Here is a 19,914-nt window from a genome sequence, read left to right on the forward strand (position 1 = left end):
TGAGAGAAAAATTTAGTAGCATTGATATAAAATACTTAATTTCATAACATAAATAGACTTTGAATAATGAGTGCTAAATACCATATGAAGACACATTCATTACTAAAATATGGTTAGGTCGTTGTTTGTGTTTCAACCTTGAAGTCTGGACTTCTGATAACCTTGGAAGGATGTCTGAAAAATTACCAAGGAAACCAAATCTCTTTTAACAGGTCAAACTTGTTGACCAGGATGCCAAATCCAACTAAAAAATATTTAGAATTTACTAAACTAGCAATTTTCTGCCAGTTTTAGTCTCCATGTGCAGATTCAGTAAGCGTTAGCTCACGATGTTAACTTAAGAGAAGTTATTGAATTTCCTTCACTTTTCAGAGTCAATCATATTCACAGTCCCTGTTCTATCAAGTTTGCCTTTGAAAATAGTTTAGTTATGTATTTTGTACTGGTTACCAAGGAAGGGATTTCTCAATGCTAAGCCAATACATTTTTATGGATGCTGAAGGCATCTTCTAGGTGTCAAGGTTGTAATAACAAATTAAAACCACACTAAGAATCAAATCCAAAATAATATCCAAAAATATGGTCTATAATATAGTGCTTTATATCTGTAAATTTTTCTCCCAGATGAACTCATTTTAATGCAATATGAAAGATCAGATATAAGGGACAAATTTGCCTCTACAGAAAGAGGACAGTATACTAATAGACCTACGAATTGACCTATGGCAGCCATCAGGCCTTTAAGAGCATTTCTTCTCCTTGTTCATTGCAAAATTTAGTCCATCCATGAAGTAGCTAGAGGCTTTTCCAAAATATCAAAAACTACTTTTATTCTCAGAAGGTCCTTAGACATCCTGATCTGTATTTTCTTGGTGATTTTTGGGGGTCCTTCAAGAAAACCTTTCCCTAGCATATTAAATGAAATTCTGGTTTTTTTTCTATCTGTTCATCTTGCTATTCACATGTTTATCTGGTGTCTTGCTCCATGCTGGCTATCTTTCTGGCCAGCAGAGCATAATAGCACTTTTATGCCAATTTTACTGCAGCTCCAGGCATCCTTGAGCACAGAACAACTCGACACCTGCTCCAAATTGGACTGGGTCCAAACAGTCTTTCCACAAGCCAAAGACCACCTTAGTGGCTCAGCACACTAAGGCACCATAGGACAAGACTGGGCACCATAGGCAAGACTACTGGCTTTATTCTACCTGTTTCTTAGCCAGCTAGGAGAGAAAATTTTCCAGGCATTTGGAGATATTGATAAAGTGTAAGAGATAGGCTGTGGGGCGTTGTCATGGCCATTGACAAGAATGAGTTCTTTTTGTGGTACCATTTTTCAGCTTTTGTCTTGGTATAGTCCAGGTCATCAATCTAACACGAACACTGACAGTGCTGTTTTCCCATCTTTCTTTTACTTGATCTAGTTGTCCTTCTCTGAAAAGTGCCATTGTCAGAAACCATTACCTGTAAAATTATTATACGAAAACTTCACCAATCATTGTTTTGTAAAGATAATCCAGTCTTTAAATCTTAATTGAGGAATAAATCATTGCAAAGTTTAGCAATCTCCTTGTAAAGTATACTCAGTGATGGGAAAAAATACGACAAGTTTTCAACTTTTTTCTCAGGTATTTCATCAAGAGAATGTAAAAAAGAGTAATAAAGCAAGGAAGGCATGAAATAGTCTGAAACTAATGAGAAACACTTGGTTATGATTCACCTCTGCTACAATGTTAGAAATGAGGCAAAATTTAGCCCCTATATCATTGTCTGCATGCAAAGGCCAACTGCCAGATAAAGACCTTTTCTCTTCAAATCTCCTGTCTAGAATATGTAGCAGTGTTAGAAGCTGGAACCTATTAGTTTCCACAATATATTAGTTAAGTCTTGCTAAAATCAGAAATAGATTTAGAGGTCATTTACTTATAAAACTTCCTGGGGAAGAACCCACAGTGGGATATGTGCAGATAAGAGAGGATTCCTTCTTGTTTTCACCCTTTTCCCCTACTCTCACTTGTGTAAAATCCTGATTTTTATGATGTGATTACTGTGATACTTTAAACTTGAAAAAGTCAGAAAGAAATACAGTATCCCTCTCACACTGAATACTAAATAAGAAAACCCATAAAACCAGCAAGAGTTAAAAATGCAGTGAAAATGTTTCATGAAAATCTAATGTCTTTCTTGCGTTTAGGTGTGGTAATAATTTTTTTAATGCAAGAAAAAGCTTTTCACATCAAAGCAGGCAAGTATGGATAGCAAATTAATCTGTATTCAGTAAGGAACTCAATTCTCTTACACAAAAGTGACTGCAAATTTGTATACTTTAATTGCACTAATGTCAAAGACTCATTGACCCCAATCCTACTGATTTTTCCACTCTCTTCAAGAACACAGAAGTATCTGCCTTGTACTTTTGCCACCTGATTGAAGGTATTATATCTTCAAAAATATTATTTCTGTAGAGACACAGAATGCAAAAATGCTTAGAGAAGAAAGGCCTAATATTTAACCATACTGTTTCATGAAATTACTTTTGCCAGTAAGAATGTTAGTGGCAGATTTGGAAAACTCTAAACTCAAAATGCAGGAAAAGGCATACAACAGATTTCACATGTAGAAATTCCCAAATTATAGTCCTGATATCTACATTTACTCCTGCTCATCAATTAATTGAGATCCTAGGTTGCCTAATTAATTGAAATTTATTGGCATCCAAATATCCAGCAGACAGTCCTAACTACGCTCACTGCAGAAAATACAGATGTGTGCACCTGGCACTCCACCTTCACAGGGTGAAGTGCCTTGTCACAAGCCAGAAGTCAGAATGACACTCCCCTACATGATCTAACCAGAAGACAGCAACATGATTACAAAACCACAAAATTTTGAAGCCATTTAGATTTTGCAATCAAGCTTAATGAAAGTATAGGAGAAATAAAAGATTTTAGTTGCATTTTCTCAATTCCATCGTCCACTCCCTGCTGTCCTGCCCTGGCTGGCAATGCCAGCATGTCCACTTTTTTCAGGAAGTTGTATTCCAGAATATCAAGATCCTCCCCTTTGTTATTACTGGGTCCAGCTGAGATGGGCTCATTTTCCCCATAGCAGCCCTCGCAGTGCTGTGCTTTGCATTGGTAGCTAGAGACACACTGATAACACAGCAGTCTTTTTTCAAGGCTATCTCTCCAACATTCCTCCCTCACCACTATGCTGGGCATAAACAAGATCTTGTGAGGGGGCACAGCAGGGACAGCTGACCCAAACTGACCAAAGGGATATCCTGTACCATACAATGTCTGCTCAGCAATAAAACCTAAGAGAAAGGTGTGGGTGTGTGCATTTTTTGTTATGACATTTTTGTTCTGGAGAAATTGCTACATTTACTGAAGCCCTGCTTCCCAGGAAGTGCCTGGATATCACTTGCTAATGGAAAGTAGAGAACAAATCTTTTGTTGGTAGGCACTGGTATAATATACTCTTGTGCCACGGGACACAGAATCCATCAGCATCCTGAGTAAAAGTCATGACAACAAGCAAAGTCAAAGGATCTGAACAGGAGATTCAGTTTTTGGAAATAAAATGCAAGGATAGATGCTTATGGCTGTAGTCAGCAACACAGCAACTAAGTCTGCCCAGAAACTCTGGAAGAGATCATACACTGTCCAGAAAGCAGAAATATCTATCCAGCCTCAACAGTGCATACACAAAGGAGGGAAGAAAAGGGATGCCAGCAACATGTTTTTTGACAGCTTTTACTCCTGTCTATTGATCTGTACACTGTAGAATTAAAAGCCTTTTTTACTTTCTATGACCCAGATAAATAGAATGATTTACTGAATCCTATGAAAAACTGAAAAACAAGTATCCTGCTAATTCAGCTTTGTTGCTAATTTATTAACTTCAATTTTATTTCATAAGCTAGATAAGGTAGCAAATCTGAGAAACACTCTCTTTTTTTTTTTGACAGTTAGAATCTGCAAGATTTCTCTCCACAATCATTAAGCAAATACCAATATCCTTTATAGTGTACAGTATAATTAGTAGGATTGACATCTAGACCTTTAAGTGTAAATAATAAGCAGCAAACTCTGAAGCATTTTAAACTGAGGTAGTCCAACTTGCTCCAGAAATTTGTTCATGAATTCCTATATTTCATAGAATTTAAAGGTAAATCTGCACTATGAGCGGTGACTTATCTTAATCAGCTTGGTCATCATGTTCTATTCCAGATAAAGTGTATTACTGAAATAAGCTATCATTGAAATGTACTTATTGTGCCATTATATTGGCTTTATTTTAACACAATCTGAACTTACACTCCACACAATGGCAGCTTCCTGAAAAGCAAAAAAGAAGAGAAATACCAGGAAAACCTCTAACTGTCATTAAAGAATCTCACATCTACATACTTCAGTTTACCTTTCTCTTTTTCTTTTTCTTTTCTGCAGGTTGTGACCTCATCCCAGTCCAGTATCTCAGATGGGGCGACCCCGAACCTATTGCAGCCGTTGTTTTTGCATGTCTGGGTCTGCTGGCCACGCTGTTTGTTACAATTGTGTTCATAATGTACCGTGATACTCCAGTGGTCAAATCATCCAGCCGAGAACTTTGCTACATCATTCTGGCCGGCATCTGCCTGGGTTACTTGTGCACTTTCTGTCTGATTGCAAAACCTCAACAGATTTACTGTTACCTTCAGCGAATTGGCATCGGCCTCTCGCCGGCTATGAGTTATTCTGCTCTAGTAACTAAAACCAACCGCATTGCAAGAATCCTGGCTGGAAGCAAGAAGAAAATCTGTACAAAGAAACCTAGGTTCATGAGTGCCTGCGCCCAGCTGGTCATTGCATTTATCTTGATATGTATACAACTAGGCATTATAGTTGCCCTCTTTATAATGGAGCCACCAGACATAATGCATGATTACCCAAGCATCCGAGAGGTCTACCTGATTTGTAACACCACCAACTTGGGTGTTGTGACTCCCCTTGGATATAATGGGTTATTAATTTTGAGCTGCACCTTTTATGCATTTAAGACAAGAAATGTCCCAGCTAATTTCAACGAAGCAAAATATATTGCCTTCACCATGTATACCACCTGCATCATTTGGCTGGCTTTTGTGCCAATATATTTTGGGAGCAACTACAAGATAATCACCATGTGTTTCTCAGTGAGTCTGAGTGCCACGGTGGCCCTTGGCTGCATGTTTGTGCCCAAGGTCTACATCATCCTCGCTAAGCCAGAGAGGAATGTGCGCAGTGCGTTCACCACATCGACGGTAGTCCGGATGCACGTCGGGGATGGAAAGTCGTCTTCAGCCGCCAGCCGCTCCAGCAGCCTGGTGAACCTGTGGAAAAGAAGGGGATCATCTGGTGAAACACTTAGGTAAAGCTTTCTAATGTGGGAATGTGGGGAGGCAATTGTCATCTTCTGAAAGCTACTAATAGTGGAAAGACAAAGGGAAGTGTGCTAATCTCCTTTGCCTCTGGACTGGGAGCAGAGTGAGTCCTCTGTCCCACATCTGCAAGTTTTGGGGTTGATTTAGTCAAAATGCTGTGCAAAAACTGTTGAAAAAGCAATGGGAAAACAAAGTTGGAAGTGCTGGCTGTGACAACAGTGCATTAATCTAGAGAGAAAAACAAGATTGTAGGAGTAAAAAAAACCAAGAGAAAAAATACAACTCATTGCCTTGTCCTGAACGCATCCATTTACAATCTCTTTCCCTTAAATGAACTTCATAGTGTCTGTATGTTGCTTCTAGTGACAGCAGCAAGACAACAGGGTTGCTGCTAGAGCTCCATAATTGAGGTGTAATGTTAAACACAAGAGTCATCATGAGCAGCCTCTCCAAAGCATGTGAGCATTTGTTCTGTATGGCTCTTCTGTTACACCTTTTAGCTCCTGCTCCCTTGATTTTCCTTTCTTATACTATCTCTTCCTAATTTCTTTCTTTTTGTCCTCACCTATCTTCTCTTCCTTACGTTTTTCTGTAAAAGTCTTCCTAATGCTAACAAATTCAGCTTCTCACAGGCTCTGCTCTGACTACCCTTCCTGCCATTGAACAGATCTTTGTTTCTTCCTAATATAGTATTTGAATTCAGCAATCATGAAGATGACTTGTATGTTAAATGTATAAAAATTATCTTAAGTGAACACTAAAGAGAAAGGAGAGCTCTGGAGTGGAAACTGCCCTGCTCCATAAACAGAACCAGTAGGTGTGCACCTTGCCCAGTGGTTGGTTTTGATCCTTTCACTTTTGGTATGGGTGCTATGAGAATAATTTAAGTTATTTAACTGCTGGCATTAAAAAAAAATCTGTTTATATGAAACTGCAAAGAAGCAATTTTGTCATTCCTCAGCTATGTATGTGTAGCCTGGATGTGACAGGTAGCTAGATTTTTCTCCTCACTGAAACACACATGGATTGATAATACAAATATTTCCAGACATGTCATTGTTCATAACTGCAGTTGACATGGAACAAGGACAATTTGTACTTACATTTATATGTGAATCGCAATTTAAACCTCAGGGAGGATTTTATTAGTAATACCTGCAGGATATATTATGCCAAAGTGATTATTTCTTTCTGTCAGAATATTACTAATGATTCTCTTTCAGAGACTTTGAAATGGTACAAAAATGCCCAGTCCATTACAAGATATTTTATACTTATGATCAGTTAATGATGGGTTTTTTTCCAGCTTCTTTCCAGGTGCAGAGTAGGATATTTTCAAATGATAAATCATTTTTCAGATTAAGTGATGGCTACCTGAAATATCCTTTTCTGCAACTTTTGTGTCTCTGTATAAATGACCTGAAGTACTTGAATTATATATAAGCCCTGTAGCAACTTTTGGGACTGTTAAAAGAGTCATTCTTCAAAATATGTCTTCATCAGAAGGCATTCTTCATTGAGATCATCATTATTTTCCCTCCCTTTTGCTGAAGTCATTTGCCACTTTGCAACCTTTTTACACAACAAGATGAAGTTATAGATGATAGAAAGATCTCATGCTTTGGAAGGAAATTTTTGTGATCTGTTCAGGTCTGGTTTGGAAAGATATTACTCTAAAATCTTTGTTTTGTTCTGAAAAGAAAAGAGCATACCCCATTATTAAATATTCTAAATGACAAGATGCATTTTCTTCTTTTTGAGGACTCTCTTTCATTTCTTTACATCCCTCAGTGAGTAGATAATATCTGCAGTAGGGAGATATTAGCAGAATATAATAGATCATCAACAACAAAGACTCATTTTTCAATAGATCTGTCTTGAGAACTACTTCAATCCAAAAGAGCTTTGAGAGTGCCCAGTATGTGTGTGTAGGGATGAAAATGGCAGCAGAAAGCTGATACATTGACATATTTCCCTGGATACAAAGAATTTGAACTGTGCATTTGAAACTTGGAGAAAAATTTATATGTCATCAGCAGTGTTCATTAATGCACAAAACTGGAGCAAAGAAGATCCTTCTGATACATGTGTCTGAATCCCCAGCCAATTAAGCTGTGATGGTGTCACTGAGTTTAGTAGTGCTCAGTCAGGGTGTGCCTGAAGGGTCTAGGCATCCAAGAGCAAAATGATTCCATCAGTTCTGGGAAATTCTCTCTAGTCAATACCAATTCAATTACACAAAGGAGAGTCCTAAAAGATGATAAGTACATTTAAAATGGTGCTCAGAACTTCACCTAGGCCTGGCACAATCTCCAATAAAGTACAGAAAACCACTGTCAGCTTCAATTTCATTTAGTGCAGAAAATGAGCAGAGTTCCACCATTTACATGGTAATCAAACATTTCTTTGAAAAAAAAAAGTCTAATTACACAAAGCAATAGATTTCAAGGTATTACTCAGTACAATGCTGAAAAGATTGTTTTGAAAGTTATTCAAGTAAACACCAAAGTATTCAGAATCAAAGGAAATATGCACTAGAACTTCATGGCATTATTTAAATAGCTCAGAGGGGTTTTATTTAAAAGAGAGTGAGTCACTGTTGAATTTTAAAGAAACATGCTATTTAAGTCACCAGCGCATAGAGGGGCCTCTATCATTAGCATTTTGCTTCTTGACACTAATTTACAGCACAGTGTAGCATTGCATCAAATCATTGTCAAACAGATAATGCCAACACTCCATTCAGAGCTTTCACATCAGCCACAAAATGACAGATAACAAGACTGCTTTTGCCTAAATAAAGCAATGCATCTGTTAAAGTCCTAAATTACTTTTTGCATGGGGTGTTCTTCAATTAAGAAAACCCAGGCAAGCTGTGGTTGTGAGTTGGAATGAATCTTCACATACTGAAATATGTAGAAGGAGAGAGGAAAGCTATTCATTACCCAGTGAAATGAAAACCATTTCATGTAGGCTATTGTGATTCAGCAGTACTCACCAAAAGATATTCTGCCCTCATTTAAGGTGGGGTTAACGAACCTGACATTATCAGAAGTGACTTCACAGAGAAGAGTATTACAGAGCTGGAGTCAAAGTCATATAACTGGTGCAGAGAGGCATCTGAAATTTCTGATTCCAGTCATTTTGCCAGTTAGTTTCATAGAGACTAGGAAGGCCATAAATACATTGAGTAAATCTTGCCTTGACTACCAGGAATTATTATCATATTAACATATGCTACACAATCTTGTTGCAAGAGCCAAAAATACAGGGCTAATTTATCCTCTCCTCACTCTCAGATAACTCGCTATTCCATGTAAGATAACAGCTGTATATTTCTGCTGCTATTATGATATTTCTAGTCAGGACTGCACATCAAAGAGTCTCAGTCATGTTACCCTGACCTGGAGAATAGTGCAGATGTTCAAAAGCTCTTCCTAGCCTTCTAATATCATTGTCCTGGATTTCACACAAAAAAAATTAACCACTAGTTGTTTATGTCTTCTGGAAGGTGTCTTTAAATGGCACACATGCTCCATTTCCATGCTTAACACTCATCTCCCCAAAACTACCTGAAGAATAGTAGGATTTCTTGCCTTTAAAGCAAGTAATAAGCTGTTCTGAGTAACCAGCAAAGTATTAAAAACCTTCCTAAATCCTGTATTTCACATATATATGTTCTATTTAAGTCTTTAAAATCCTACCAGTATTTTTCCCAAAAGAGAGAAACATATAGACGTCCAGTACAAGCCAAAAGTACTCTCCTGAAACAAAACAAGCCTGATTATCATCATCTTAACTAAGCCAGAAGGCTGAGCAGCACTTTCTGTCTGCAACCCAAGCAGGTAGCTATAGATCACTCTAAAGGCAAGAATCATCTCCAGCTCAGCCAGATAATGTTAGGTGTATTCAAGATACATTGACTATGTTTTATGCCTAATTACTCCAAACAGCTGTGAACAGCACAATACTAGACAAAAGAAGAAATATGCACATAAATATCTGCATCTTATCTGAGAGACACTTCTCTCACAAATCTTTTTCAGACTAAAGCTTAATAACTTGGTGTGGCAGTGATACATTATTCTGCATGGATTTACTATGTGATGAAGCATTTCGCAAATATTTAAACACAAGCTGTGCCTGTAAAACTAAACAGAAAACTCACCTTTTTTTTAATGTATTGTCTTGCCCACTTAAGAAGTTTTTCCTGCGTTGTATTATTACAGAACTGAGCATTGCTCTGTGTACATCTGCAGAAGTGATAGTACTGACAGCTTTCATCCAGTACTGGGGATCCCTTGTCCTAGTGATCCAAACCCACCTGTGGTTTATTAGGGAAGCACAAATTTTTTCTTATATAAATCGCCACCATTTTGTTTTATTACTAAACTTAAACAAAAATGCTCACACCTCCACTTCAGAATCAGGTTTCTCCCTCTCAAGCACTACACTGCTACATCAGAAAAAGCCATCAGGTGCCTGGGCTCACATGTTGATAACTGCCATTCCATTTCTCCTATGAAGAAAACAGGTATATTTTTTCCCACTGAATTGGATTTAGTTCTGGACCACCGATGTCTATAGTTAGTGCATAATTAGACATCAGGCAGTCCCAAACTGTGCCATAATTAAATATTTTGGAAACAGGTGTCTACCAGCACACTGCATGCTCTGTTTCTGCAAGGAGCAGCTGGTTTCCTCCCTTCTCTATTCTATTTCTCTGTTTATGATTGACCATAGGTATTTTATTACAATTCCAACAGGAGCTATTTTGGACAAGAAAATATGCTTGTATCAGCCTAGAAGCTGCCATTCATAGTTAGAAATATTCCAGTATAAGTTTTATATAATGCATCTGCATGCCATATTTCAGCACTGAAATCTTGGGATGAGCTTGTTCAGAAGTCTGAATTTAAGTTTCTCAAAAAGTCAATTCTTGTTTCCACAAGAAATCCTTGAACTTCTAATGTGAATGAAATCCATATAAAGTACTGAAAAAGACCAAGTGAATCGAAATGTGAAAACTTCATTTTCACTACTGCAATGCTGCATTATGAAGAAAGTCCTGGGAAGATACTGATTTTCCAGAAAAATGGGAAACCCCATCAGAAAAAACTTTTGCCACTGTTACACACACCATCCAAGATGCAACCCATTCAATTCCCACTATCCAGACATCAACTTTTCACTGGCTGAAAGCCACATACATGAATAAGCAGATAGATTTTAAGTCATGGCCATTGAGCTGTGATCAAATCTTTTTAGAGTATGTGCGTCTATTACTAGGATTTCAAATGTAAATGGGAAAGATTCAAATTTCCTATGCCTCAGCAACTTGCCTGAGATATGAAACAGGCCTGTTGTTTGACACAAACTTTTAGTCCTGTAAAGAAGATGGAATACAAGAAAAATTGAGAGATTTTTATGGAAAGCTGAAGCTAGTTTTCATTCCTCATGTGCAGACCCATTCAGAAAGATACTGGTCCTGAGTTTCTGCCACAGCATATTCTATTGAGATGCATTTTTATAGTGCAAGTGCCAGTTTTGTCTTCATATATATGTAGCTTGAACAATTTCTCTGACACGTTTTGAATCAAAACAAAAGAACACTATAACCCACTTCCAAACTAATTTTTAAAAACTTTTTACTTACCAGACTTCTCCAGGAAGCAGCCTATAGGTTCATACTCAAAATTTGTATAACCAAAGGTCTGAGATATTCCTGGTGATCTGATTGGTCACCAAGTACACTAAGACTAAAACTCCATCATGTCCATTGCCTGGCAAAACAAGGCAAAGCACAACTTTCCTGAACTGTAGACTAACAGTCAGAGATTTCATAAAAGTCATTGGTTCTGCAGTTTCTATGGGTAGTTTAACTGACTGAAACATGGAAAACATGAAACTGAATATAGAACAGCTTGTAAATCCACAAGACTGAGCTCAAAACTGGTGCATAACCTGCTGTATGGAGTAATATCAGCAGCTTGTAATATATAACAGCATGGGTTGCTTTCCTACTGGAATTTGGTGGAGCTGTTCTGTCTTGTATAAAATAAACACTGTTTGGAAAAGAAAAAAGCAAAAAAGCATTGGGGAAAAAAAAGAGTTACTTCCTACCCTGGTGAAAAGTAAAATTATTTTTAATGTCAGTCAGTGTCAGAGAAGAGGTCCCAGCCTACCTGTCTTATACCCATCAGGCTGCTATAACAGCTTTACAGTAAAAGATCTTTCCAATTCCAGTGTTATGTCACCATGGGGAAAAAAAAATGGAGGACATTATTTTAAATCCTGAATTTTTATAGACTAAAGAAACAATTTAGAGGTGATTTTTAGTGTTGCTAAACAGCTCTTGTGTGTACAGAGAATTAATTAGGAGACTATTAAAGAATGTGAACTGGGACAACTAATGCTTAAGTTACATTCTAGAAATGATTGCACCATCTTTCAGCTAGTAACAGTGGTAACAGTGACCAGCTTCTAGCCATTGCCCACCTCAATGCAATAAATCCTTTTGGAAACTGAAAAGTAGAAAAGCTGCTCAAAACAGGACCACATATTACTGTAGGGCAAAAGACGTCAGAGAAAAATCATTGTGCACCAAAAAGTAAGTTAGCTTCTCCAGATGCTATTTAATGGGACCCTTGACTCCAAATTGAACAAAAGTGGTTAGGTGCTTCTGTATTATGAGTTGATGGTCAAAAAGTGAGGGCTAAGCTTCTTACATGACTTAGTTTATTAGAGCAGATAACAATTTACATGAGATGAAGGTTTGGCCCAACGAGTATTGTTTTTATCTAAAAAAAAAATCCAGGCATAGTGACACAAGATGCTATTTGTTTGCTTCATAGCCTTGCTAAAATTGAATTTTGATGCATGCAGGATAAAAAAAAAAAAAAAGAAAAAAAAAGACTCTTCAGAGAAAGTCATTATCCTTTTGATGGATTAGTCTGTATTTATTAATGAATCAGTTCCCAAATGGATTATTTGGAGCTATTTTAATCTAATATACTACAAAAATTTAGATTGAGAGATTACTGAATGATTTGAGTCCTTCACTTTTCCCTAAATAATTTAGTCTTGGTGTCTTTTTAGACAAGCTTGATACAGTGATTAATTAAACTTCAAATACTCTGAAATGACTGGAGAATATTTTATAAAACTCAGTGAAAGGTATTACTGAAAGCTTTTGATAAATTGCTGCTTAAACATTCCATCTGTATAATGGATTTATACTCTTAAATGGCCTTATTACAATGTTTTTGTGTACAGTGCTAGTGCTGTTTTTTTAATTTTCCTCTCAAATTTAATTAAAATATTGATTGATTGATTGATTGATTGATTGATTGATATAATTTTTTGGCTGCATTAACTGAGCACATCTTCAAGCCTAATATTCGGCATTATTTATATTATTATGACACTGTTACCATCATTTTGAAACAAATACCATAGCTGAAGTCTGCAAATTAAATGACATTGTGAACAGTTCCCTGCCTACTGTTACCCACATATGCTTTGGGTTGCAAAATGGAGTCTTGCTACTGTACTGAAAATAAAGAAAAGGAAGGGACAGTGAAGAACTGATCCAAAAGTTCATATTTATTTAGAGAAGGAAGAATTTCTAATTGTTAATAGCAGTGTCTATCTCTTTTACTTCTTCTTAATCTTCAAGCCTGTCTCCCAAAATTCTGATGACAAATAAAGGCCACCATACACTATATCACTATTGTCCTTATCACACCTGCTGGAGAGCACCCAGAGAAGCCATGCAGGTGGTCTCATGTTCATTAGCATGCACAATGTAGGTACTGTCTACCAGGTTTGTCTCCCAAAGGAACTTCTGCTTCTTTCTATGTCAAACTTTGATAAAAACTGGCATTGCAATTGATTTGATGTACTGTAATTAATCTGATAAACAAAAGACTAGGACATGCACCCTCCTCCTTCCAAGGTCCACCAAGTCATGAAGCAGTCTGCCACTGTGGGAGCACCAGTATGAATTATAATGAATGGTCTTTGTATTTGTATCCTGAATGTTGATGTAGATTAGTGGAAGAGATGGCATTTCATATGGCTGAGAGCTGTGTCTGGTGACAAATACATTTTCATGACTGTGACTGAAATTTAAGGCAGATGTCTGATAAAATATATAATCATTATATATGTTTATAATATATAACAATCTTAATCTGCTGTAGTTTTGACTAAAGCATTATATATTGAATGTTTATATATGTAAGACTCTACTGCATGAAAATCCTGTGCAGTGGTTTGTCCAATACTTCAGAAAAACCTTTCTGTAACAGGGGAATTAAGCAGACTGGTAATATTTTACTATCAGTCTAATCTTCCCTTGAGCCAGTATAATGCTTTGAAAATAATTCCAACAAAAATGTCATTTTAATTCACAAACTGCAATTACATACGATTACTTAATTAGAATAAGATTTTTTAAAAAGTGAAATATTATGCTGCACTTGAAAAAAAAAATGGTTAGTTTGGCTCTAAAGCAATTTTACTTGCTGAAATTGTGCTAAGCAAGTAATGTTTACATGTTGTTTTTTTTAAAAAAAATAAAATAGTGGCATGCTTAACAATATAAAATTTATTTTAGCCATTATATAAATGGGGAAATCTCACACAATAAACAGAGACTCTTTCAAAATATTCAGTGCAATATGCTGCAATTTCAAGATAGCATGACCAATCTCACAGAATCAATTTTCAAAAATACAGTATATTTGTAGTTCAAAGCAGCCCCTACAGTAAAAACACTAAATATTTTTCATTTTCCATTCTTTAGCATTTATGCGGAAATCTTTAAACATATTATCTAATCTAAAGGCTAGCTTTAAGTCTGCTGCTATGAAATTTAAGTTCTTCATAATTTCTTAATATCAATACCAAGGAACATTGCAGATGAAATATATTGCTTATATATAAGTTAACAGTGTCAAGCACACATTGGGTACTCAATAATCAATAACGCTTCTGCATGGCAGTATGAGATTGTATTTGAAATAGGGATTTATGACAGATCTCCATCTCCAACACAATAAATTTACATTTTATTTGCATTTTAAAAACCTAAAGATACCCTGAGATATCTTCAGTTAGTTAAACGTTTTTACTGAAAAAGTGAAAAAATACCCTTATGTCAAAGAGTAAAAACCAGTTTATAATTGGTCGGTTTTTTTTCTGAAGACAGATTGTTTGAAAAAACTACTTTTTGCTATTGCAAGCTCTTGTCTTTTGAGAAATCTCTCACCATGTGTCGTATGGATATTTTAACAGAACCTGTGCATTACCATCCACATTCTATCCATAGATTATTTTTCAAGGATTCAAGAATGTCTTTGACCACACTATCAACAAATGTAGGCTTTGGCACAACTTCTAGGTCTCCTCTGCCAACATCCTTCTGACAGGGGATGTACAGCCATATGAAATGTGCTGCTCATCAAGGCATCCAACACCTTTTGCATGGAAACTGGGAAAGAGCAGAAGTACAAGGGATGATGAACAAAGATGTGTCTCATCCTAACATGAAGACAAGACCACCAGGATACCAGCACCTCGATCTACTGTGGAGGCATAGTCTAAAAAAGCCCACATCTAGAGACTTGTCAGCACAGGTAAAAAAAAAAAAAAAAGAAAAAAAAGAAAAAAAAGAAAAAAAAAAAAAAAAAGAAAAAAAAAAAAAAAAGGGGTCTACACATATATAAAAGCTAATCAGCTTATATATATATAAACCTCTACAGATTTTAGAGAATCACTATTAATCTTATTCAGGATGATGATACCCATATTCTCCCTTTGTTTCCCAGAGTATCCATTAATACAGTTCTACAAGAGAGGTTTTGTTGGAAGGTGAGGAAGGCTAGAGAAAAGTCTAGAAGTCCTTCAAACCTAAGCAGTCTCATTGGTGTTTCCTACCATGTATCACATATAAATTGACTTCACTAAAAACCAAGGCAGTGTAGTCATGGTTTCTCAGCCCAGGAGTTTCTTTCTCTCTAGTGAGGCTCTCTGGAGAGCAGAGCACTGCTGTGTAAGATAGAGTGATGTGACCAAGCATTTGGCAAATGGATAAGCTCTGCAGTGACTGAGTTAGTGGGAATTACTTCCCAAATTTCTTGTCACTGATCAACACTTATAAAACACATTAGTATTTATCATTAAATATTTTCCTTAAGAACTTGCTCCTGTGCCAAAAAAATGACACAGATCACCATTCCTCACCAAAAAATGTGAGAAAAACACTTAAAGATGACCCAAAATATTTTAAATCCTATTTAGAATTTAGTTGCTGCCTTTCTGTACAGAATCAAAGTCTTCTATCTTTTTTTCCTAGCCAATATATAGTCTTGGAATTGGAGAAAATGAGAAAATAAATTTGCTCTTGTGAATACTGCTCACACTGTACTGTTTTATGACTCTTCCAAAATACCCCATTACTTTTCACATTAGTAGTTCTTATGTCAACTGCAAAGAAATGCCTGAGGGTTTTCCCTCTCAACAGATTTGCTCTTTTAAAGTAATCCTTGGTTTTAACAACCTGGAAGGGAACATTTTTCTAATGCAAGATGTCCTGAGCCAAAGTAATATCCTGTGTCTGCTCTGAGAGTTGAAAACATTTTATGGAGAACCTTTGGTATACCTTTTCAGAATAGTCACTCAAAGAATTTTGAAGCTTCCTGTCAACAGTTAGATGCACTTTCCACACAAGAAGGATTGATTGGAGATTAGTTTATTGTTTTCATAATTCCATGGACATTTAGCACTGAATGAATGGCAGGGTAGCAGTTAATATGGCTCAAGGCTTTGAGGTTTTATGAGGCAGCATGCTGTTTCTGGTGGTGCAATTTGCTCTTGTGTGGATGGATAAACTTGAGAGATTCATAAGAGTGTCCCTGCTGATTTTCATGGTAGTGAAATTTATGTTAATGTGGAATGGAGCATTGTGGGGGTTTATTTATCTGAGCATCCGTCCTAACCTGGGGCTCTTCAGGATGGGATTACCAAGGGCATTTACATCTTGTTCCTTTTTCTTGGCTACTTTCTAGAATCCTGCTTATTGTGACCATTTAGAGTCTCCCAATTTTTCCTAGTTTAGATTTTTTCCCTATGCCTTGCTAGACAAAGTATCTCTTTTGGTTATTTACTCTAAACGTAACTGTATTTCCATCTTGCTCTTCCTAAATTCTACTTTTTTTGATGTCTAACATCTTCACTTCAAGTTTATTTCCTTTATTTTCCTGTGAAGTTTCTACACATTCTTTTCTTTCTTCTCTTTTTCCCTGGCTATCCCAATTAATTTTGTATGATCCAGTTTGGCTTTATTTGTATTTTTTGGTAAATTTATCTATTCTCTAAACCCATCCACTTTTTCTCTACTCTAGGAATTTACTTCCATTTAGTACGTGTGTCCTGTGCAAGATTTGTGCCTATCTGGGAACACTACGTATACCACACTCCAGTTGGTCTTAAAACCTTGGTAGCCAGTCTGCAAAATTGCTGTTGTTCTCCTTTCAGTAAGGTTATAATTTGTAAACCAAAGGACTTTGCACTTATACACCTCATTTTGCTGTCTCGGGCTCACTCTCAGTTTCACTAAGCTTCTTCATCGGGGATTTATGCAATATACTCTGCATCTGAGGGTCTAATACAACTGCACCCAATATTTAGTTAACTTTCTCTGTATACAAGTTTTTTATCTTTTACGGAGTAATTCTCTTCAAGGTACTTTTGTTATCTAGATTGGATTAATGAACAAGCAAAAAAAAAAATCCATTATTCTTTGATTTTAACAGTGTTAAATGTGCAAGCTTCCACACAGAAGTGTGTTAAAAGCCCACAGTGCAGCTCATAGGATTTGGGGGTGGGATATCCCTATCTCTTTGAGAAGACACATGCAGCTATTTTGCCCAAATTTTTCTTAAAGGACTTAAATAGGCATTTAAACACCTAGCACAAGAATTGGTGCAATTAGGGTGAAGTTCACTGCTGGCAGGAGAGACAGTATGAGACCTCTACATTGCTCGCATCCCAACTGAGTGTCCAGAGAGAAAACAACAACCAGGTCTTATCTTGTATCCCATCCATGAATCAATTAGATGATCAAGTATTAAACTGTTTATCCAAGTGATTTTTCTTCATTGAAGTGCGAGGTCTTGTACATGAAATATGCATAGTAGTGCACTGGGCTCTAGGTTTGGGGTTGATCACACTTGACTTTATGTCAAGACCTCAGCAAGTAATCTAACTTCAATTTGTTGCCAGTGGAGAGAGGAAGTCCCATTAACAACATGAACTGTGAGCCCACACCAATTTTACCAAACCAGCCCACTACACTGGTGTTTGCTTTGAAAAGTGAAACAAGCCACATATTACTAAGATGTAGGATCAGGGAAATAAGTTGGTTGAGAACATGGCCACCATCTGATTTCCCACTGATTCTTAACTTTAGTGTTGCTTCCCTTATAATTTTTCTCTCTGAAGAGATTTTATCTCTTTTTGGTCTAATTTCTCTGTTTTGATCTAACTCCAAAAAATATTAATGTGTTAGCATGTTATTTATTCTGTAAAACTATTCGGCTCCTCCTATATAGAGATTCAGATATATATATGTATATATATAAAGAAAATGATGAGCACCTGTCCTGCATAACCCTGTTGGCTTTAACACTGGTCTGGGGCTGTATGGAGTTATTCCACCACTGCCACAGCTGCTTTGCACTCTTCTCTACCACTGCCACAGTAACATTCATGTGCATGGCCCTTTGCACAGCAGCTGACAAAGAAAGCTGGGCACACAATCACTTCTCTCTGTTTGCTCCTGTTGTTGTCGTGATTTATTAGGTACAAAGGCAGGAGACTGGCCCCCCCGCACAAGTCGGAAATAGAGTGTTTCACCCCAAAAGGGAGTATGGGGAATGGTGGGCGAGCTACAATGACCAGGTAAGCAAAGAGCAAGTGGCCTTAGGTCAGTGTGATATGTCTGTGAACAGAAGGAGCAGCCCTGGATAACTCCAGGCTAGATCCTCTGTCTGTAATTCCTGTGTATCCCATAAAGCATATTTAGAAAAGAAAAAAAAAAAAAGAAAAGAAAAAAAAGAAAAACAAAACATGTTGCCACTGCTGATTTATGTGTTCCATCTGACTACAAAAAAACCCTGCACCATGTTCATTCCAGTGATCTGAACCACATGTCCTGTGTGATGTTGTTGTAATATGGTGCTTTGGGGAGGAGAAATCTTGCACTTGACTCATTTAGACAGTTGGGCAGATGAAAAGAAGCAGCATTCTGACCTGGAGTAAGGTTAGGTCCACTACATATTAGGGGTTACATTAAGTCTAACCAAAAAAACTTTTTAAAAGGGCAGAGAAAAACTGATTGATAAAAACATATTCAACATGAAAATATTGGTTCTTCTTAATCAAAATATCTTATGGAAAAGTGCTGAGTTTTACAGTTATTTTAAGGAAAGGTTTCAAAGGAAAGTGCTGAGTTTTACAGTTATTTTAAGGAAAGGTTTAAAATTTCAAATTTTAAATACAGTTTAAAGAATCTTTTTCATAACTTTCTCAATTTAATTAATATACTTATTTTTTGTTTTGTTATCATTATATTTTGCATTACATTAAGCAATGCTACAATTTAATGAATATCAAATACTATATTTTTTTCAATGTTACTAGGATTAACTGCATTAGTATGGCTATTTTGATGTTTTTCCTATTGAAATATTTCAAACTGCTTAATTCTGTGTAATACTTGGAGATTTCAACAATTCTTCTCATTTTGAGATTTCCAAAAGTTGAACTGTCCCATAGGACAGAATTTTCATTTCTCCATATATGTCCTTTCATAAATATATAAGCACATTCATGCCAAAGATGGTTATACATCTTTCGTGAAACAATGCTCGAAGAAGCATTGTGCCATTGTGTTGTGTTCTACAAAGTGTAAGATCCATTTCACCATTTATTAAAATATCTACTCATTCCTTATCAAGCCCTGTAGGATATTTATAAATGTAACAGTAGAGCACAGGGTGACCAAATTATACCATCACTTTTCCCAAATGTTACTTCCCTCAGGAAATTTTATTATTGCAGGAAGGGTGTTCAGGGAGACACTTGCACAGTGTTATGTTTCCCTTGGGTACAGCATTACATACGTAAGGCCATCAACACTCACAACACATAGCACACGCCTGCAGTTAAAATACCTTCAGAAACATTGATTGCTGAGTGTTGCACACAAAGTATATTTTTTGTCAACTGGGCTGGTTTCTTGTCTATGTGCCATCTGGAATTTTTTTCTTACATTGCATTGCCTTCAGAAATATTTGTTCTTCATTTAAAAGCTATCTGAAATCAATATATAATAGAACTTTGAAGAGTGGAAAACATGTAATTGTCAGACAATGTATTTTGTTATACAGTATTCAGCTCTGTTTTACCTGGCCACATATACACATTTGAAAAACTTCTTTTTT

The 19,914-nt window shown here is 36.5% G+C and overlaps 1 protein-coding gene across 8 annotated transcripts in view; it reads left to right on the forward strand.

Moving 5' to 3' along the window:
- The window catches only part of GRM5 (glutamate metabotropic receptor 5), a 244,074-nt gene that overhangs the window by 209,112 nt on the left and 15,048 nt on the right, over positions 1-19,914 (forward strand). For 7 of the 8 annotated variants that reach the window (XM_064409584.1, XM_064409576.1, XM_064409580.1 and 4 more), the window contains 2 exons: positions 4,452-5,391; positions 18,272-18,370. In XM_064409584.1, coding sequence (XP_064265654.1) covers positions 4,452-5,391; positions 18,272-18,370 — 1,039 coding nt within the window. The remainder of the gene's footprint in view (positions 1-4,451; positions 5,392-18,271; positions 18,371-19,914) is intronic. The other variant, XM_064409583.1, reaches the window with a different exon arrangement.

The sequence above is a fragment of the Passer domesticus genome, chromosome 2, assembly GCF_036417665.1.
Source record: "Passer domesticus isolate bPasDom1 chromosome 2, bPasDom1.hap1, whole genome shotgun sequence".
Taxonomy (NCBI): domain Eukaryota; kingdom Metazoa; phylum Chordata; class Aves; order Passeriformes; family Passeridae; genus Passer; species Passer domesticus.